Source organism: Pipistrellus hanaki (genome assembly GCF_964339955.1).
Source record: "Pipistrellus hanaki genome assembly, chromosome: 10".
Classification (NCBI taxonomy): Eukaryota; Metazoa; Chordata; class Mammalia; order Chiroptera; family Vespertilionidae; genus Pipistrellus; species Pipistrellus hanaki.
Window position 1 is genome coordinate 31,552,039 of NC_140512.1, and position 23,061 is coordinate 31,575,099.

General features: G+C 35.2%; 1 protein-coding gene across 1 annotated transcript in view; it reads left to right on the plus strand.

Annotated features, from left to right (window-relative positions):
* SDHAF3 (succinate dehydrogenase complex assembly factor 3) overlaps positions 1-22,410 on the plus strand; it is a 37,875-nt gene extending 15,465 nt beyond the window's left edge. The window contains exon 2 of the mRNA XM_084896711.1: positions 22,160-22,410. Coding sequence (XP_084752837.1) covers positions 22,160-22,363 — 204 coding nt within the window. The 3' untranslated portion in view covers positions 22,364-22,410. The remainder of the gene's footprint in view (positions 1-22,159) is intronic.
* The last annotated feature ends 651 nt before the right edge of the window (positions 22,411-23,061 follow it).

Here is a 23,061-nt window from a genome sequence, read left to right on the forward strand (position 1 = left end):
AGAGCTTTGAGGGTGCTGTAACAAATTTTGTAATTTCATTATTTTAATTCTTTGTTCACTTATCTTCCATATCCAAATAGTTGCTAAATCCTGTTGATTATTTCCTTTTACCATGTCAGAGTTGTGACCTATTATCTCCACTTTCATTACCTTTGGATGTTTGTAATAATTTCATAAATAATCTTGCCTTTAGTCTCTTAACTATCAGCTTATAAAGCACAACTTTGATCATATTATTGACCTGTCAAAAACCATCTTTGTTGCCCTTGCTGGTTTGGCTCAGTGGATAGAGCATTGGTCTGAGGACTGAAGGGTCCTGGGTTCTATTCCAGTCAAGGGCACATGCCTGGGTTGCGGGCTTAATCCCCAGTGGGGGATGTGCAGGAGGAAGCTGATCAATGATTCTCTCTCTTCATTGATGTTTCTATTTCTCTCCATTCCTCTCTGAAATGGATAAAAATATACTTTAAAAAAAAACACCCACCATTGTTCTCCCATTAACTTTTCTTTAACCTGGAATTCAAAATTGTGCAAAATATGATTTGAATATATTTATCCTACCCTACATCTTAACATTCTCTGTCATATATTCTGTGTTCCAGTCAGATTCCACTGAGCATTATTCTCAATGTGGCCTTAAATTGTTTTGACTCTCACTGTCTATTTGGTCTAAATGTTTTCCTGTCTTTTTCTGGTCAGATCCTAAAATGTCTTTCAAAACGGCTCTAATTCTTTACTATCAACTCTATTCTTCATTAATTCTTTTTAAAAATATATTTTTATTGATTCAGAGAGAATCATTAATTGGCTGCCTCCTGCACGCCCCCTACTGGGGATTGAGCCCCACAACCAAGCATATGCCCTTGACCGGAATCGAACCCGGGACCCTTCAGTCTGCAGGCTGGTGCCTTATCCACTGAGCCAAACCAGCTAGGGCTTCTTAATTCTTTTTTTTTTTTTTTTTTTTTTTTTTTAAATATATTTTATTGATTTTGTACAGAGAGGAAGGGAGAGAGATAGAGAGTTAGAAACATCAATGAGAGAGTCATCGATCAGCTGCCTCTTGCACACCCCCTACTGGGGATATGCCCGCAACCAAGGTACATGCCCTTGACTGGAATGGAACCTGGGACCCTTCAGTCCCCAAGCCGACGCTCTATCCATTGAGCCAAACCTGTTTCGGCTTGATTAATTTTTATAGTAAAAAGCAAAACACCATGTTTTCTTATTTCCTAAAACATTATTTTTTTTGGTGTTTTTGTACTCAATGCTTTCTACATTATCTTATGGTTATTTGTTGACATTTTTGGCACTAGAAGATGGTAAGTTATTTGAGAACAAAAACTATGTTTTACCTATCTTTGTGTACTTTGAAGCTCCTAGAACAGTATTTTGCTTATAATGGATGCTCAGTAAATCTTGCTTTGTGTTTTTTATTTTTCTTAAAAGAAAAATGTGTGACTATTTTTTAAGATGAAGACAAAACATGCTAATGTCCACAGGTAGATAAAAAAGTTAACCAATCAAATGTGTGAACCATAATCTTTATAAAGATGAATAGTTTAAGCCAGTGGTCAGCAAATTCATTAGTCAACAGAGCGGAAAACCGCGGATCGAGAGCCACATGTGGCTCATAAGCTGCAGTTTGCCGACCACTGGCTGAGGATATCTAATGGTATAGGTCAGTGGTCGCAAACTCATTAACAGAGCAGCAAACTGTGGCTCACGAGCTGCAGTTTACTGACCACTGGTTTAAGCAAAAGCATTTACCCTGATTGTGGGAATTCTTAAATTGTATTTCTTATATATTTGAGAATTCAGTGTATTTCATAGGGTACTAGGCTTATTCTAAGCACTTTAATTCATGTTTTAATCTAAATAGACTGTCAGATAACTAGGCATATGAATGTATGAATGAATAGCTGTTTCAGTTTATGATTGTTGTTATGATTATTGTGCTATATAGCTATTAATAAGCTTTTGATATTGGTCATCCGTGGTTCCTGATTATTCAGGACAAGTTAAAGTAGCTTAATATCATTGCTTCTTTTTCCATTTAATAAAGTATGCCTAAGATGGGAGAAAGGTAAGGAAAGATTATTTACGGAACTTAAGACCATGAACTGGTAGCGACCCAGAATAGTCATAACTGCTAAGAGTCTTGAAAACAAAAACGTAAAGAAGTGTCCTATGGTTCCTTGAGCTATAATGAACACCATTTTTCTCTTAAGAGGAAGAGAGAAGCTAGGAGCAATGATCATTTTCACTAAATTCTCCTAGGAATGTTTACCTGTTAGCAATTGGATTCATCCTTTCTAATATTGGGAAATAAATACTAGTCAGATATAGGAATTTATTGTGTAAGTGTAATTTAAAAAGTTGCCACACGATGGCAGAAGACCCTTGTATCTGGAAAGACATAAAAAAAAACTCAGTTTTATTTGAAATAGTATTTGTCTTTTTATATTTCAACTAGTAATCATCATGTTTGTGTTGTCTGATATAGATTTATTGTTACCATTTTAAATGTTTCACTAATTTTAAAATGGAATATGTGTTTTGTTGTATTTTTCCCCCCATTTCTCATATACAAATTTAACCCATTTTTAAGGTTTTATGTATTTCCCCTGAATAGTGTTTTAAATAATTGGTAAATGTATTTTTTCTTAAATAAGTCAATTTAGGGGAAATTGGGTGCAGTTATTTATTATTTATAGATAAATGCATGAAACCCAAAATGTGGAATTTTTACTTTATTTTAGAAGTGAAGGAATTGATTCATTCTTTGTATTAATTTGCTTAGAGTTTGGAATGGCCATCTCATGTTCTTTTGACTGTTTTGTTAGTTGCCTGCTTTATCACTGTCAGGTTTTCTCTGAAATTTTGTCTTAATTTAAGAAATGGCTCATTCTATAAATATTTATTAAATGCTTACCATGTTTCATATAGTAGCCAAGATACTGAAATTTATAGTGATTAAAAAATCCATAAGATATAATCAGATATAACTTTTTCAGAGTTCATAATCTTGCAAGGCAGATAGCTACCAAATACATTATTGTGTTTGACTTCATGTTTGTGGTTCTTCTTAACACAAATATACTTTGCATACAAATTTAAAGAATATACAGCTTTTACATAGAGTAGATTAATTGTAAAAATATTGAATTATATGAGTGATGACCTGGAAAAGATAAAAATAAAGATTTGGAAATTTGGGGAAAACTTAAATAGTTCAAGGTTTTGTTTTGTGTTTTGAAAGATGTTAGATTCACTAGTTAAAAAGGGAGGGGGAATAATATAACATTTTAAAAGTTTAAACTAGTGACATTTTGGACTTTTTCGGTGTCCACATGATTTTCCTTATATATTGTTAGTTTGTATAATTTATAGTCAAAACTGGGACATGATTGTAAAGAAGCACTAAAATAAAATCATATGACACATTTACAAATATGTACTTGAAATGTATACATTATTGACTATTAAATTTGGTTTATTGCTAGAACTATAAAATAGTTCTTTATGAAAACAGCCTTCAAAAAATAAAAATTACATATATCTGTTACTGTAAGACAAAGAAAACTCTTCCACCTTTATATTGTAGTAATTATATGAACATTGCAAAAATAAAATAAACAGAATAATTGATAGTGGGATATATTAATGTGTGTCTTCTTTTTAGCTGTTTCTATCTGTAATACTTTGTTTTTTCTGAAAAAATGTAGTTTTTACAATATGGTATTAAATTTTTTCTTAAAATTGCATGCAAGATTTTGCATGCATATTTTATAGTTAATAGGTTTGAATTGCTGACTTCTTTAACTGAGAAAAACCTCCTTTTTGAGTTAGTGCTTTTGATCTCTCTGGATAAATACCCAGATGTGGAATTGCTGGGTCATAGGGTAGTTGTACATTTAAGTTTTTGAGGATCCTCCATACTGTTTTCCATAGTGGCTGTACCAATTTACAATCCCACCAAGAATATACGAGAGTTCCTTACTTTTCACATTCTTAGCAATACTTACGATTGTTGATTTATTGATGGTAGCCATACTGAGATATGTGAGGTGATGTGTGTGTTTTAATATGTTTTTATTGATTTTAAAGAGGGGAAGGGAGAGAGAAAGAGAGAAACATCAGTGAGAGAGAAACATCAATCTGCTGCCTCCTGCACACCCCCTACTGGGGATGAAGCCTGCAACCCAGGCTTGTGCCCTGAACAGGAATCATGCCAGTTACCTCTTGGTTCATGGGTTGACCACTGATTAACCCCAGCCTGGTCATTGTGTTTTTAATTTGCATTTCCCTAATGAGTAGTGATGTTGAGCATCTTTTCATGTTATTGGCTATTTGTATGTCCTCTTTGGAGAAGTGTCTATTCAGATCCTCTGCCCATATTTTAATTGTATGTTTGTTTGTTTTTTGGTGTTAAGTTGTATGAGTTCCTCATATATTTTAGCTATTAATCCCTTATCAGATGTTTTATTGGCAAATATTTTCTACCATGCAGTGGATTGTCTTTTCATTTTGTTGTTAGTTTCTTTCAAGATGCAAAAGCTTTTTAGTTTGATATAGTCTCTCATTTGTTTATTTTTCTTTTGTTTCCCTTGACTGAGGAGATGTGGCTTTTTAAACACATTATTTGGGGCCTCAAGAAACTTTAAGATGCAGAAGAAGAGTAAGAAAACTACAGATATGATATAAGGCACTTGTATTAGGAGTATTAGGAGTATAAGGAGTCAAGTATTAGGAGTATAACTATTGTGGACCAGTATTAGGAGTATAAGGTGTCAAGTATTAGGAGTATAACTATTGTGGACCAGTAATTCTATTGCTAGCTTTACCCAGTGGCCAAATAAGTTTCTATTGAATAAGTACAAAAAACGTTTTACATAAATGTTAAAGGCATGCTTTAAAATTAAATACCCATTGCATTTTAAAGTTATTTATTATATGTTCTTACAAGCTATTATCTTTTTAAAGTATGATACTTTGTAAACACTGTGTAATATGAAGTGAGAAATCTTGTGATCCGTCCATAATGTGTTAAGGAAAAATAAGTTATAAAAGTGGAAGTTCAGAGTGATATCTTGAAAAAGAAATTATTAGAAAGGAATTGTATTTTATTGGCAGATGTTAGGTGACTTACTTGAAGATATTTCACTTTTTGAAAAAAAACTTATTCTTTCCTCATATTTTTTAAAAAGCTTCCAAAATTGAAATAAATATATATTTTTTAACATCTCTCCATCTGAAAATGTGCTTTTGGATTTTTGTGTACAAGAACCCAAGATGTTTTATGTATTAAGTATATTTTTATTGATTTCAGAGAAAATGGAAAAGGGAAAGATAGAAACATCACTGATGAGAGAAAGTCATTGATTGGCTGCCTCTTGAACACACCATACTGGGCACTGAGCCCACAACTGGGGCATGTGTCCTGACTAGGAACCGAACAGATACCTTTTGGTTGATAGTGAGTTACCCTGGCCGGGCTGGTGAACATCTTTTCTTGTGCTTACTTACCATCTGTACGTGTGTTTGGTGAAATGTCTATTCATGCCTTTTGCATATTTTCTAATTAGATTATTTTTTTTTCTGTTGAGTTTTGAGAGTTCTTTAATATTCTAGATACTAGTTTATTTATTTTTTTTTAAGATGTGGTTTGCATATATTTCTCCTAGTCTGTAGTTTGTTTTTCATTCCTTTAACAAGATCTTTTTCAGAGTGAAAGTTTTAATGAGTTCCACTTTATTACTTTTTCTTTTTATGATCATGCTGTTGATGTCAAGTATAAATTCTTTATTCTTCCTAGGTCCTGAAGATTTTCTTTCTTTTACACTTTACATTTAAGCCCATGATCTATTTTCAATTAACTTTTGCATATGATGTGAGGTTTAGCTTGTTTCTTTTTCTTCTTCCTTTTTTGGTATATAGTCCATTTGCTTCAGCACCATTTGCTGAAAAGGCTATTTCTCTTCCATTTTATTGCTCTTGCACCTTCCCAAAAAATGAGTTAGGCATGTTTGTGTGACTCTGTTTCTGGGTTCTCTGTTTTGTCCCATTCGTCTGTGTGTCTATCACTCCACCACACTGTTTTGTTTGCTGTAACTATAAAAGTCCTAACATCAGGAAGAATGATTTTTCTGAAACTTGGGGAGATCAGCTTTGGGGAAAATGACATCTTAACTATGCTGAACTACTTCAGTTTTCCCATTTAAATTTAAATAAAGGAAAATTAAGAACTCCGGTTCTATGGTATTATATTTCAGGTGTTCAAGTCACATTGGCTTGTGACTACTCTGATGGATAATGTAGCTCTAGACTACCATACATACTAGTTCCTGTGTCTGAAACACCCCCTCCTATTTATTATAGCTTGATCAGCTTCTTATCCTTTAGATGGCACCTTGTTCTAGATACCCTCTCGGTCCCTCAGCCCAAGTGCTGCCATGGAACTCTGTGTTCAATTCTAATTATGGCAATAATTATGCACTGCCTCCTCATTACTACTCTTTTACTTGTCTGCTCCACCACTAAATTATAAGCTCCTTTGAATCAGAAATTGTCTGGTTATGCTTATATCTCTAGCACCTGACATTTAGTGTGTGCTCAATAAGTAGTTGGTGATATATGAGCAGTATATCACATCTAGTTAATTTACTTATTTTTTGTAGACTGTCTTCCAGTTGGGATTTGTTCAGTGTTTTCCTCATGAGTAAACTGGGGCCATGGGTTTGGGGAAGAAAGGACACAGAAGTAAATGCCATTGTCCTCACATCATATTAAGGGTACATTATTGCCATTGTTTTGATCTCATTAATGTGTTTGATGATGATGAGCTTGTGCCTTTCTCTGTTACTTTTACTTATTTCAGCATTTATGGACTACACATTAATTAGAAAATTGGATTTTAGTAAGTAATGGTAAATGCTAAATCTTTAAATAAGAGTTATCTATTAAATAGTTGGAAAGTTATCTGTTGACTAGTATCTTTTTTTGCTTGTGCTTGCATTATTAATATTGTTTTCAACCACAGGATTCTTTATAAGCATCTTTTAAAGTCTCCTGTCCATTAGAACAGATAACATAAATTGTAAATCCACGTAACTGGATTTACTATAGCATGTCCCAATACTGGGCTCTGGGAGCAGATTTTTGTGGTTGTAGGGAGAGGTTTCTCTCAGTTTGGTGGCATAGGGAAACTGGGGAACTAACCTTATATTACTTATTGCCTGAATCCTACATGACTTTCACAATGTTAGACAGTTATGTGACACCCTGCAGTTTAAATACCAGTAAAGCAAAAATTTCCTTATTTTTAAATAAAAATCCTAAATAGAAATTCTTATCTTTTCTTCCCTTGCTCCAGTGGATTGCCTTGCTGTAATATCCCCAAGGTACTCACATCTGACACTAGAGAGTAAGTCTAGAAAATGAAAAGAATTTCAAAGATATTTTTCCTGCCTCCCTAAATTGATTCTTTCCTATAGTCTCAACTTCTTTAAGTGATTATTCCTTTTTACACGGTATCCTTGTTATGACAATTCCCTTTTTTTATTTTTATTTTTTATTGTTTGAAGTATTACAAATAGAGGTACATATGTTTCTCCCCCCGTTAGCCTCCCCCTGGCCTCTCCTACCCCCCAGTACATGCCCTCACCTGCCCACCCCCCTCCAGTGTCTTGTATCCATTGGTTATGCTTATATGCATGCATACAGGTCCTTCGGTTGATCTCTTACAGCCACCCCACCCCCAACCTCCCCTGCCTTCCTGCTGTAGTTTGGCAGTCTGTTCAATGCTTCTTTGCTTCTGTATTTATCACCCCCCTTTCCCCCATTTATTTCCTTTAAAAAAAATTTTGCCTCTGCAGACTAGAAATGAGCATATAATAACAAAAAATGTTTGAATCCCAATTTCAATGTTCAACAGTTCTGAGTCCCTGTTTCAATGTCAAACAATTTCTTATGTGTACATGTCAGCAATGATATCTGGATGGTGGGCACATGATGGCAATGTAGGTCTGGCTCTCTCTGGTTTTGTTCTAGGCAACCTGTAGCAACGCACAGCTGCTGACTGCTAGCATGGCAAGGCATAGTCAGTGTCTTTCATCTCTGGACTGTTTCTCCTCTTGTCTTTGTGGTTGGAGCAGACCTGTCAATTCCTCTCTGTTGCTGGAATCCACCTGGTCTTGGAGTTGTTTTCTGAAAATATACAAACATATTCTCAACCAAAAGTTGTTAAAGGAATCTTTTCTATATAATTGATTTGGGATCCTTTTTATTTTTGCCCAAACGATTTTCCTTTGTGTTAGACACCATGTGCGTTTTTCATGGGTGTATTGCTGTTAGCATTACAAATGAAAATTAATTTGGACAATTCCCTTTTATTTCCTGACCAGAGGCCCAGTGCACGAAATTTGTGCGGGATGAGGTGGGGTTCCCTCAGCCCAGCCTGCACCCTCTCCATTCTGGAACCCCTCAAGGGATGTCCGACTGCTCATTTTGTGAAACTATTGTTAATTTTTTTTTTGTCTAAAAATATCCAAGATGAATTCAGGTTTAGGGTTTCGGTTATGTCAGGTAAACTTAACAATTGAATGTTTTTTCATTTGTCACTTTGCCTTCCCATTGTTTCAAATGATTCTTTTTTTTATTATTCAGATCTATTCTCTTGTTACAGATTCCTCATCTGCAGCATTATAATTGAGGAGAAAAATTGCATGGTATTGAATACAATTTGAATAGCTTAACAGTAATCTATAGTTATTTACCCAGTTAATATTCCCAGATGTTAATGCTAAAACTCTGACTCAGATGAAATTCTTCTTATAAGATAGATGTATTCTATAGAAATCTAAGCCATTGCTTGATTACTTATCTTAAAAATTTAAGACAAGTTAAATTTGAGTATATGTGATTTCACTCACCTAATTTGTATTATGAAATGTAACATTCAGTTAAATTTATTTTTGAAATTTGGTGTTAAGTCACACATACTGGTGCCAATTTCTTTGCAGCTCTTAAAAAATACTGTATAGTCTGTGGGACTCTACTTCATAATTAGCTGCTATTGGTTGGAACTGGAAGAAGGAATGATTACAATAGCAGTATTTCTTCTCCAAATAACTTCTTGAAATATCCTATCTAATAAAAGTCTAATATGCAAATTGACCATCACTCCAAGATATAAGATGGCTGCCCCCAAGATGGCCACCACAAGATGGCCAGCAGGGGAGGGCAATTGTGGGTGACCAGTCTGGCAGAGGAGGGCAATTGGGGGAGACCAGTTGGGGGGGACCAGGCCTGCAGGGGAGGGCAGTTGTGGGCGATCAGGCAGCAGGGAGGGCAGTTAGGGGTGATTGGGCCAGCAGGAGAGGGCAGTTAGTAGTAATCAGGCTGATGGAAGTGGTTAGGGGGTGATCAGGCTGGTAGGCAGAAGCAGTTAGGGGCAATCAGACAGAGGCAGGTGAGTGGTTGAGAGCCAGCAGTCCTGGATTGTGAGAGGGATGTCTGACTGCCCGTTTAGGCCTGATCCCACTGGGCCTAAATAGGCGGTCAGACATCCCTCCAGGGGTCCCAGATTGGAGAGGGTGTAGGCTGGGCTGAGGTACACCCCCACCCCCACCCCCTATGAATTTCATGCACCTGGCCTCTAGTATTTATATATTTACATACACATTGAACAGGCTATATTTTTATTTTTAATGTTTTTAGTGACAATATAAAGAAAATATATTTCCTGAGGGTCTAATTGAACAGTAAAAAAGAAGTCATTTTTCTTAAGTATTTTATAGCAAAATAGCATATAAAATACCTATTTTATAGGTTCCTTCAAATCTAGGTCTATATTATTTATATAATTAATGCCAACTGCCATAACAGATAGTCCCAAAGTGTCAGTGGCTTAATATATAAATTTATGTCTTGCTCTTGAAATGTGTGTAGATGTCCTGTTCAGGCAGTGATACTGGAAACTAAACTCTTTCAATATTGTATCTATGTCCCATGTGTGTGATCTTCTAAATACCCAGAAATATGTGGGTTCTTTTCAAACTCGAACTCCCCAAAGCATCTCATTTACCAGCCTTTCCTTCCAAGTGTATTGGTTAGCCTGTTGTTTGTCTCAACTGCCATCCCTTGTCCTAGGCATCTGTGACTTGTACATGTGCCTTACATGTCTTTGAAAAATGACTCCAGGTGCCCCTGAGACCCCCAGCACTGGAGAGTTCAGAGTCGATGAGATAAAGGCAAGCCCATTGAGCTACTCTACTCCTCCAGGAAGTCACCAAACAGGTCACAAAAAATCTTAAATTCTCTGAGAGTAAGATCTGTTATATTCCCTCTGATACTGGGTACCTGTACTGGGAACGTGAATTAAAACCACTGCCCATCTGGAGGGCTTTCTGACAGGATCAGAGAGTTAAAATACCACGGAGCTCTCCGACTGAGACAGCTCTTTTTTCTTGACTAGATGTTTCCCAAGTTGCTGCCAGCTTCCTATTGGTGCCCAGAGTTCTGAAAAAGTTGGTTTTTGCCAGTGCATTTGTTGCTTTTGTGGAAAGTTGAACCATTGGAGTTCTCTATTTCACTGTTTTTGCTAACATCTGGGTCTAAGATGGTTAATGTTCGAGAATGATTTTATCCTGAGGACACTGGGGAAGGAGAGTGATAACGACAAGGATATTTACCCATTGGATACTAACAGAAAGTATCCAAAAGGAGCTGCACTGTAGGCAGTTGGAAATATGGACCTGCACTGAAAGGCAGAGGTGTCATGGTTTGAGGCCAGGTTTAAGATTTGGTAATGTTGAATCTCTAGAATTTAGAAGTAAATTTTAGAAAGAATAGCAAAGGGCTGCTGAGGCGAGGCGTAGGTTTGAAGAATAGCCTACAGATATTGTGTAAAAAGAAACCTGTGAAGTTAGGGCAATATAACTTTTTTCTTTTTTTAATGGGAAAATTATTTTTGGAATTTGATGTTAAGGAACATATCTGATGCCAATTTCTTTGTCAGCTCTTAAAAAATACTGTGTAGCCTGTGGGACTCACACTTCACAATTAGCTGCTGTTGGTTGGAATTGGAAGAAGGAATGATTTATAATAGCTGTGTTTCTCTGCTTAGTTTTTATCAGAAAATCACTAATTTGTACTGAAAGAAATAGAGTTGGATACTTAGTGTCTTCTTTATTTTCTGTTACCTTTTTTTTCCACTTCGCCAATTCTCTCCCCTCCCCAAACTCATGTAGCTTATTTCTAGTTTCCATTAAACTAGAGCCAGTGATTTTTCAGTCTTTTTCATCTTATGGCACATAAACTACTAAATTATGCAGCACACCAGAAATTATATTTTTTGCCAATCTGACAAAAAAAGTGTATAAATTTGATAAATTTTACCCTGAACGGCTATTGTTGTGTTGGCCATTATAAATTTTTTGACAATCCAAGGGAAAAGAGGTCAGTGCCCCTTACTAAATAGTGATGCATGGTTTTTTTTTTTTTTTTTTTAAGAATATATTTTATTAATATTTTACAGAGAGGAAGGGAGGATAGTTAGAAACATCGATCAGCTGCCTTCTGCACACCCTCTACTGGTACATGCCCTTGACTGGAATCGAACCTGGGACCCTTCAGTGGGTAGGCCAATGCTCTATCCACCAAGCCAAACCGGTTAGGGCAGAGATGCATGTTTTAAAAATTCTTGGAGCACACCAGTGTGGCATACCATTGAAAATCACTGAACTAAAGCTTTAATCTGCCGAATCAACTTGGACAATAATTTCTTCTTCTCATTCTTTTTTCCCTTCCAGTCTTTACTTCTCTCTTTTTTACCGTTGTTTATTACAGGCCTGCAGGCATTTGTGAAAAGTCAATGAAATGAAATTTATAAAAAATTCTGATGTACCTTGCCAATTTCCAGGATGAACTACCAGAGGCTTTAATTATTGGGAACTACCAAAAAATCCCATTAAATTAAAAAAAAATGTATAGTTTATAAATATAATATAGACTGAATCATAACCTCTTAGGAATTTCAAAATAATTTCTCTAGTGACTTACAAGTTACTTGTCTTTTAAAAATCAATTGATAATTAGACTGGAAAAGAAAGGATATGTTTATGAAAGTTTTAATTGCTCCCTAGGTGTATTTTACCAAAGTTTTAACATTTTTTTTTTAATTGGAAAAGGAAGGCACTATACTATTTATAGGCTGTGTTATTGAAAGTAGAAACACCAAAAGCATTTCCCCAGGAATATTGGTTAAATCATGTTAATAATTTGTCTGTCTACTAATGAGGTATAGAGACTTTGAGGAAATTCTATTTAGAGTTGGATATTCAATTTTGTGAACATGTATTCTTTAAAACATTCCTGTCCTATTATTGTATGAGGACATAGTATAAAACATATTACCTATATGCGATGGAGCTTAGTATGTATATGCCTTGGAAGCTGGTCTCATAAGGCTAGGACAGTGTTCGGCAAACCGCGGCGTGAGCCACATGCAGCTCTTTGGCTAACATCTGGCTCTAAGGTGGAGCAGGTAGGGTGGTGCCAGGCCACAGTGGGGTGTCAGGAAGGGCTGCAGGGCTATGAGGCTGGGGGCCGATCCCTACAGGCCACCCACTTGTGCACAAATTCGTGCAGCGGGCCTCTAGTTTTAACATAACGAGTAAAGATTTTGAGGAAAGTAACCCTTCTCCAACCCTTTTACACCATCTGAATATGTTAATATTTTTGTTTTGTTTTTAATTTTTGAAATGTAGATATAGCACAAAGTTGAATAAAATTACATAAAATCTTGCAAAGACATGAATCTTTGTAGTCACTTTAATTTTATATTAATTTTTTATATTGATAATTTTTTTTAGAAACTGTAACTATAAATTATGATTACTACATTGAAGTAAAACTCCATTTAACTATATTGCTTTCTTTTCCAACATACATCCAGATGATTTTAGTAATGCCCCAGGGTTAGTGTTAGCTTTTTATTTTTACAATGGGAATTAATTTTTTGCAAATATTTACTGATGTGAAGTATATAACACACATTATATGTGTCATTAAAATATTTGTGTTTTATTTGAATCCTTTATTCAATCTTAAGCTGCCTTCCTGGGCTATTACAGAGTTATTTAATCTTAAAAATAATGAGTTTTGTTTTATTGGCATTTATAGTCGTGCTACAGAACACATTCTATGGCTTTTTTTTTTTTTTTCGCTGTAAGAATTGAGATGAGACAAAGCAGTTAAAAGTATGTGATATTGTCAGTACACCCAGTTTATGTTATAGTAGTTGCTCCTATTTAACTAAATTACAGTTTTTATTTGGTGAAAAGGACTCTGAGCATCCTTTCCATATTATTTTTCATTGAACTCTTAAAATATTTCAAATTTAGCTCTAGCTGGTTTGGTTCAGTGAATAGAGCAGCTGCCTGTGGACTGAAGGGTCCCAGGTTTGATTTCAATCAAGGGCACATGCCTGGGTTGTGGGCTCAATCCCCAGTGGAGAGATTGCAGAAGGCAGCCAATCAATCTCTTATCATTGATGTCTCTCTCCCTCTCTGAAATCAATAAAAATATATTTTAAGAATATATTTCAAATTTATTATTAAACACCTCTTAGTTCCTGGATATTAGAGGGCTGAATAAAGAGCAGTGTTTAGAATAATTGTCCCCTTCTCCCTAGGTAGTTACGTTAAGCAGAACTGATCTTCTGCATGGGCTGAGCACTTACATATGTGTTTGACAGGATGTACCCTTTGTGAAGGAAGGAGTTGGGAAAGATACTGTCTAACCATAATAATAGTGGCTCTCAAACTTCTGGGGACCTCAGACTCATCTGGAGGGCTTCTCAAAACACAATAGTTTGATTCTATAGATCTGAGATCAACCTGAGAATTTGCATATTTAACAAGTTCTCAGATGCTGGCTATTTTCTATTTTAGAGACTTAGCACATTGCAGACCGATCACGAGAACTCTTCCTTCATATTACAGTGTTTTACAAAGTATCATACTTTAAAAAGTCATTAGCTTGTAAGAACATGTAATTAATAACTTCAAAATGCAATGGATATTTCACTTTAAAATGTGCCTTTAAAATTTATATAAAACTTTTTTTTGGTACTCGTTCAGTAGAAACTTATCTGGCCACTGGGTAAAGCTAGCAATAAAACTACTGGTCTGCAGTGTGTTAACAGAGATAAGGCTGACAGGAAACTCAGAAGGAAGACTTCACTTTTGGAAATACAGGCAGATGAGAAATCTGAGAAGCAATTAGTGCAGGTGTTCCTGAACTAGACCTTATTCCCTATCTGCCAGAACAGTCATTAAACATCCTTTATTTTTTTTCTAAGTTTTAAGTTTACATGGTTTCAAGAGTGAATAACAAACATTTACATTAAAAAGTCATCATCCTATCACATTCTTCCTCATTCCTGCATTCGTGTTTTCCAAAGACAGTCACTTTTAATTCTTCAGTCTTAAATCACATGATCAGATGTCAGCTATTAGATCTTTCTCACACACAAAATGCCTTTTTAATAGATGAATATTACCTATAAAGCAAAATAATCCTGTAAGCATCTAGTTAAAGTACAGAAAAGGGAAAGCATTACAATTTCTAATATGCAGATAAATGAAAAAATCACTTTGATATAGTATTTATAAAATATTGATTTTGACCTTATCCAATTTTGTCTAGTTTTTTTTTTTAATGAATCTCAAAATATAAAGGGTTTTTTATAGCTGCAGTTTCAGTCTTAGTCTATCTTCCTTAAATAAACAAGGCATGTATCCCTTTACTGGTAAGTATAGTTGACATACAATATTATTAGTTTCAGTTGTACAACATACTGGTTAGATATTTATATACTATATAATATGATTACATGGGAAGTCTAGTAAACATCTGTCACCAAAGTTATTGTGATATTGTCGGTGTTCCGTATGCTATGCTTTATATCCCTGTGACTTAGTTATAACTAAGTTTGTGCTTCTTAATCCCCTTCATTTTTTTGCCTATTCTCCCACCACCCAGCCCTCTGGCAACCATCAGTTTATTCTCTATCTTTGAGTCTGTTGAGTTTAGTTTTTTAGATCCGCATGTAAGTGGCATGATAAAATATTTGCCCTTCTCTGACATATTTTACTAACACAATATCCTATAGACCAATCCATGTTGTCCCAAATGGCAGGAGTTTATTCTTTTTCATGGCTGAGTGGTATTTTGTGTGTGTGCACAGGGGTAGGCAAAAGTAGGCTTACAGTTGTTTGCATGGAAAATAATACAATAATATTTAAGAATAAGTTGTTTCATGTTCTCACAACTGTAAACCTATTTTTGCCCAATGCTTATACACACACCACTTTTTCTTTAAATATCCATCTATCTGTGGACACCTAGGTTGTTTCTCATCATGGTTATTGGCAGTAATACTGCGGTGAACATAGGCATGCATACATCTTTTTTTTTTTTTTTTAAATATATTTTATTGATTTTGTACAGAGAGGAAGGGAGAGAAATAGGAAGCTAGAAACATCGATGAGAGAGAGTCATCGATCAGCTGCCTCTTGCACACCCCCTGCTGGGGATATGCCCGCAACCAAGGTACATGCCCTTGACCGGAATCGAACCCGGGTCCCTTCAGTCCCCAAGCCGACGCTCTATCCATTGAGCCAAACCGGTCTCGGCTGAATACATCTTTTTGAATTAGTGTTTTGTTTTCTTCAAATTCCCAGAAGTCAAATTGTTGGGTCCTTCTTTGTCCCCTGTTATAACCTTAGTTTTATTTTGTTTGGCATAAGTATTGCTATCCCAGCCTTTTATGTTCGTTTCCATTTTCATGAATTATTTTTCCATCCCTTTACCGGTACTTTGTGTCTCATGAAGCATTATAGGCGAGGGTCTTGTTTTTTAATCCATTCAGCCACCCTCAGTTTTTTAAATGGAACACTTATTCCAATAACATTTAAAATAATTACTAATATATATATATATATATATATATATATATATATATATATACTTATTGCCATTTTAATTATTTTTATACTAGCTATAAAAGTGGTTGGTCTACTACCTTTATTATATGTGTGCCTTTATTGGTGACTTTTTTTTCCTTATATTTTCTTATTGCTAGTTTTGGCATTTCCTTAACATTTTTTGTATGCCAATTTAGTGATGATGAACTCCTTTGGTTTTTTGCTTGTCTGGGAAATTCTTGATTTCTCCTTCAAGTCTGAGTGATACTCTACCCTTGAGGGAGGGTAGTTTGGTTGCAGTTTTGTTTTTTTGTTTTTTTTCTTTTCATAGTGTTGAGTATATTGTGCCACTCCCTTCTGGCCTACAAAGTTTCTGTTGAAAAATCAGCTGATAGTCTTGTGGGCTTCCTTTTGTATGTAACTAATATTTTTTCTTTGGCTGCTTTTAAGATTCTAACATTTTTATCCTATAATACATCATCTGTATTTTGCATTGTGTACTTATCACCCAAAATCTAGTCTCCTTCCCTCACCATATATTTGACCCCCTTAACCTTCTTCATCCTCCCTCCCCCTCTGATAACCACCATACTGTTGTCTGTGTCTGAATTTTTGTTTGTTCATTTGTTCTGTTTTATATCCCACATGAGTTGTATCATATGGTTCTTATCCTTACTTAACATGACACTATTTTTTTAGCCTTTTCTGATATCCCAATTAAATGGAAATCTCATAGATACATTTATTGTTGAAAGTATTTCATATGTCTCTCTCCTGTTTCTGGCTTACTGTATTGGGCAGAGGAACCTAGGGAACCTGATTCCAGAGAGGGCCAGCTTCATGGCCACCTGAGAAATACACTTATTGGTGACACTAGTGTTACTTTGTATTGTTTTCTGTGAATCATTGTGACGCATTGGGCTAGCAAATGGCATAGGTTATTTTTAATGTTTTTTGTATGCTATAAAAATGGAAAATCTATCATCAGTGACTTGAAAATCACAAAACTGCGTCAGAAAGAGCCAATATAAGTCAAATTTATTATTGCCAACATAGATTCTTTTCTGTAATATAAGATATTCTGTATTAATGACTTGAGCAGCTGTACTTCAAATCCCCACAGTGTCTTTGAATTTAGTTTTTGTAATTCAGGTAGCTTTCAGGTTTTTATGGGGAGGGGGGTTGTTCCTTGAGGAGGCATGGCATTTTTAATCAGTTCTCTAGGGAAAGCTTGATTAAATGCTCCAATTAAGTTTGTTGGTTCATTGTTGCTAATAAAATCTTATAATTGTAGAAGAAAGGTAACTTTCTTCTAGATATAGTTGTTGCCATTCTGTTTGGGAGTTTATATTGAAAGGAGTGCAAATAATTTAATTTGCTGAAACTGAAGAATTACTGTCATTTTATTTTTCTAGGAAATTATGGGTATAGCAGCACCATATATGCCTGTCTTGTAAGGGAATTTATAGTTTTCACTTTTGCAGGAGCAGGTTTGGCTGAAAACCATCCTCTTGGGCTCCTCCTTGCCCCCCCCCCCCCCCCCCCCCCGCAGAACTGACCTTCCTCTGGGGCATCCTGGCAGCGGGCCGGGTGCCTGAGGGCTGCGTTGTGCCTAATGAACCTGGGCTGCCTCTTAAATTCACTTTTAATATATTTTCAGATAATTCCTACTGATATAGTTTCAAGTTCCTTGAGTCTTTCAACTCCAATATGCTTGTTAAATGCATTCATTGAAGTTATTATGTATTTTTAAGTTCCAGATACTGAATTTTAGAATTCTAGAACTTTCATTTGGTTCTCTCAGTTTCTTATTTTCTGGTGAACTTTCTCTATGCATTCATTTAAACCATATTTTCTTTTACACATTGAACATATTTATAGTTGCTGTTTTAAAATTTCTGTTCTTGCTAATTTTAATGCATTGCCTTTCTCTTTACTGTTTCTTCATGTTTATAGTAATTTTGGATCCCCTCCCCAGACACTGTAAATGATACTATGATTTTCCAAAGTGTATTGATTTTGTTTTTATCAAGGTGTTAGCTTAACAGAACTTAGATTCCAAATTCTGTATCCCCTTTGACATGAAGCAGCTGAAATATCTGTTGTTATTTTTACCTTAGCTGGGCTGTTGAAGTCTGTCCTGAGCCATGCCTTGTTAAGCGGTTAAACAAAGATTTTTTGGGAGAGATAGTTTGCATAATCTGGGGTTCCCCTTCTGTAGCTCCTTTACCCCGATATTTCCTCTTCTCACTTTCCAATTGCTATGGTTATCCCACACTGTCCTCTGATTCATCAGTCACACTGAGAACCCCCCAAGACAAAAGCCATAAAAATAGGAATCTTATCAGTGTCTCTGCCATTCTCTGAAGAGTCAACTCTTTTCTACTTTTTGTTTGACTTCGGTGGTTCTCCAGTGCCTTGGGTTATTTTGCTAATATTTTGTCCAGAATTTATACCACAAACTCTTTTGTACCAAACAAACTGTGCTCATTAAGAAATAAATCCTCATTGTCCCTGGTAACCTCCATTTACTTATAAGTGGAATCCTATAATATTCTTTTTTGTCTGGTTTATGTCCCTTAGCAAGATGTTTAAGGTTCATCCATGTTATAGAATGTATCAGAACTTCATTCCTTTTTAAGGGTGAATAATATTCAATTTTAATTTCTACCATATCTCATATATCCATTCATTCATCTGTTGATGAACAATTGGGTTCCACATAATGCTGTTACGAACATGGGTATACAACCATATGTTTGAGTTCCTGCTTTCACTTATTTTGGGTATTACCTGTAAAGAAATTGCTGGGTCAATCTTATGTTAATTCTTTAACACATTAAGTGTCAAGCCTGTTTTGTCTTCCTTTCTATTTAGCCCGTGATAATCCGATTTCACCGATATGCTGGCAGCACTGGTGACTGACATGGCACTTTACGTGTTAACTTTGAGGAACTGCCAAACTTGTGCTGCAGAGTGTCTATATACCACTTTATATTCCCACCAGCAATGTATAATGGTTTCAATTCCTTCAAATTCTCCAACACATTATTATTATAGGCATCATAGTGGGTATATGGTATCTCATTGTGATTTTGATTTGCATTTCCCTAACAATGTTGAGTATCTTTTTACTTGCATATCTTCTTTGAAGAAATTTTTATTCAAGTCATTTGCCCATTTAAAAATTGAGTTATTTGTCTTTTTGTTGAGTTGTAGGCGTTCTTTATATATTGTTGGTATATATAAAGAACTCCTTGTTAGATACATAGTTTGCAAATACTTTTTTCCCCATTCTGTAGTTTGTCTTTTCACTTTCTTAATAGTGTCCTCTAATACACAAAAGTTTTCCATTTTGAAGAATTCCAGTTTATTATTTGTTACTCATTGAGTGTCATATCTAAGAATCTACTGCCCAACCCTGGGTGCTGAAGATTTACTGGTGTTTTATGGCTTTTAGCTCTTATAATCCATTTTGTTTGTGGGGATCCAGCTTCACTCTTTGCATGTTGAGATTCAGTTTTCCTAGCAATGTCTGTTGGAGTCTGAGTTTTACCTCATCAAGTTTAATTGACGCCCTTGACAAAAATCTGTTAGTCTATATATATCTCTCCTAAAGCCTGTACCTAAAAGCTTTGATTACTTACTGTAGCTATATATCTCTATATATGTCTCTCCTAACGCACATGATGAACAGGCTTTGATTACTTACTGTAGTTTTATGGTAAGTTTTGAAATTAGGAACTGTGAATACTTGAACTTTGTTCTTTTTCAAAATTGTTTTAACTATTTAAAGCTTCTCATTAACTTCATAAAACCTGTTTTTCGGATTCTGTTTGCTTTGGAGATTTAGCCATGTTCATACATAGATATTTAGTCCTTTATTATAATGAAGTATCTGAGTAAACCTCAGTGTAATTGTCCTTTCTCCTATTGAAGTACAATTAGATAGTTTCCAATTTTTTACTTTAACAAGCAATGCCACAATAAATATTCTGTGCATGCTACTTGTTTATACCTATGAAAGTTTCTTTGGGACAATAGTTTTTAGCCTGGGATCATTTGGCAATGTTTGGGGATATTTTGGATGATCAAGACTGAGGGGAAGGGTGCTTCGGGCATCTAGTGGATAGAGACCAGAAATGCTGTTGGTAAGCATCCTATAATACAAGAATTATTATAACTTCCCTCCCTCCCCACTATAAAGCATTATCAAAATGGTCAGGAGTGCCAAAGTTGAAAAACACTGCTCTGGGGTGGGAATCATAAAGCTTAAGGTGTTTGCAGTTTTTTATTATATCAAATGGATTTCTAGAAAACATGAAGAAAATATTATTTCCAATACAAGTAAAGATTTAGAATGTAGCCAAAGAAACCCAAGAATGTATGCACCACTATTTTCACTGCAGCATTATTTACAATAGCCAAGATTTGGAAGCAGGCTAGTAACTGAGTGGACAAAAAAGCTATGGTACGTTTACACAATGGAATACTATTCAGCCATAAAAAAGAACAAAAATCTTATCTTTTGTGAGAGCATGGATGGATCTGGAGAACATTATGTTAAGTGAAATAAGCCAATTAGAGAAATACAAGAACCATGTGATTTTACTTATTTGTGGAATCGACTGAACAAAATAAACTCACAAAATGGAGACTAACTCATGGATACAGAGAACAGACTGACAGCTGTCAGAGGGGGTGGGTGAAAAGAGGGAAGGAATTAAGAAAAAAAAAAGACTCATGGACACAGACAAAAGTATGGTGATCGCCAGAGGGAGGAGGTAGAAAAGGGTAAAGGGGATAAATGGAGATAGAAGGAGACTAGACTTGGGATGGTGTGAAATCTATAAATATAAACAATTTCATGACTAGTGTGATTTCTCTTTTCCATGCTTGGATTTAGTATGCATTGCTGAAAAGTGGGTATTTCCTTCCATGTTTAAAGCCACGTGGTGATGAAATTAAAACTAATTACAATCTCCCTCTGCACCCCCAAAAGGAAATATCTAGAATTAATGTTTCTTTGATATAAACTGGCAGTTATAAGCAATTTAATTCTCTTAAGCAACATAGGTAGCAACGTTAACAAATTACCGTATTTTTCGGACCATAAGACGCACCAGTTTTTAGAGAAGGGAAATGAAGAAAAAAAGATTCTGAAACAAGTAGTGTCCTAAAATATTTTATGTGCATTAAAACCCAACATCACAGTCATAAACACATGTAATCAACCCTGTAAAGTAAACAGCAGCATTTAAAACCATTTTAGAGCTGGGCAAGTACACAGAGACCACACAGAGCCGGGCAAGTAAAAAAACTTTTTTTTTACAGTATATATGTAGGCTATATTTGGACCATAAGACGCAGGGACTTTTTCCCCCCACTTCTGGGGGAAAAAAGGTGCGTCTTATGGTCCGAAAAATACGGTAATTCACTTCACATCATCTTTAACTTCATGAACTGAAATACAGTAATACTTCCAGCCTGATTGAAAAATTAATTGTAAAGTGAGAATCTGCTTCAAAGTGTCACTTGTGTATGACGATGATAGTTGGAATATTAGGCTGAAGATGGTGATTGAATGAGAGAAAAATTATAGCATAAAAATAATATAGAATTTTTTTCCTGACAAAATGGTTGTTAAATATAGAAGACTTAAAGGTTTGCAAGGAAAAAAAAAAATTTTTAAATCTCTAGTGTGATTTAAATTAGTTTTTAAATTGAAGACAGGGATCAACTTAAATTTTGAGATCCACTTTTAGATAGATTTTCAAAGGGTAGCCATTGGTTTTAATAATATAATGAAAACTATGGCTTCAGGACAGTGCCATGCTTGTTTACATACAGTTTTTCACATAATTTTTGGGTGGCTTATACTCATTTCTGAAGCCCATCCACGGACCATTCTCACCCACCCTCAATTGCCTGCTATCCTGCAGCTTTCCAGGTTAAGAACTTCGCTAAAAGCTTACTCAGTCTCTTAAAATACTTGTAATTATTACTGAATAGTAAAGACACAGCATTGTTTGTATGTTTTTCATCAAGGTTAAAAGACTCTGGTAGTTGGAATTAGAATTCTTTAAGTCCTCCAATGTTAAATGAATGAATACAGACCTTATTTTAATTTTATACCTATTACCTTCATTTTTCTCTCTTTTTACTAGGCATATGCAGCAGTGCTATCGCAACAAGCTAATGAAAACAGCCAAAATTCAACTGAAAAGGCATGTTTTGGAGCCGTCCTACCAGAAGAGAAACTTAATGACTTTCGTGATGAACAAATAGGACAGTTGCAGGAACTGATGCAAGAAGCCACTAAACCCAATAGGCAATTTAGTATTACTGAATCAAACAAACCAAAATGTTAGTCTGTACAATAAAGCTTAACAAAGCATTTCAAGTTCAGAACCCCTTATTTTAATTGTCATTGGTTTTAAAAATGTATCAAGTTTTTAGATTTTGAGAATGCTTGGTGTTAATGAAATATGTATTTTTTTGTTTGGGAATGTTTTTTGTTGTCTGCAGTGAATGGATCAGCTCATCAGTGGACAGAATTTTAGATTATTAAAGTAATTAGCAGCACTTGCTGGATGGGATTTGATTTTTGAACTAAATAAGGAAGAACCGGTGGAAACTGGACAAACCTTTTGACAACTGTAGAACTGTCAAAAAATTTTGGATATATAAATTTGTTTTTAATGCTGTTCTTGTTCAATCATTAGCCTCCTGGTTTTGTAGTCAACAGCACCAAGGGTTGTTTGCATTTTCTATTTGATCTCTAATTTATTCTCTTGTTAAGAGACCTAGTAGAAGAAATACTAGAGGACCTTTGTAATGTCAATTAGATTCATACGAAAGTATCGAAATAGAAGAGGCTGGTAAGTTCATCTAGTCTAAGCACGTTTTTCAACCTTGTAGGATTTATTTGATCAAGAGATGCATCTTGACTCTCAAGACTAGTGAATTTGAGACACAATGGATTTATTCCAACTAATTTTGTGTTCTGCAAATCTCACACAGAGACAAACAGAAATGCTGTGCTCAATTGGCAATTATGGCTTAAATA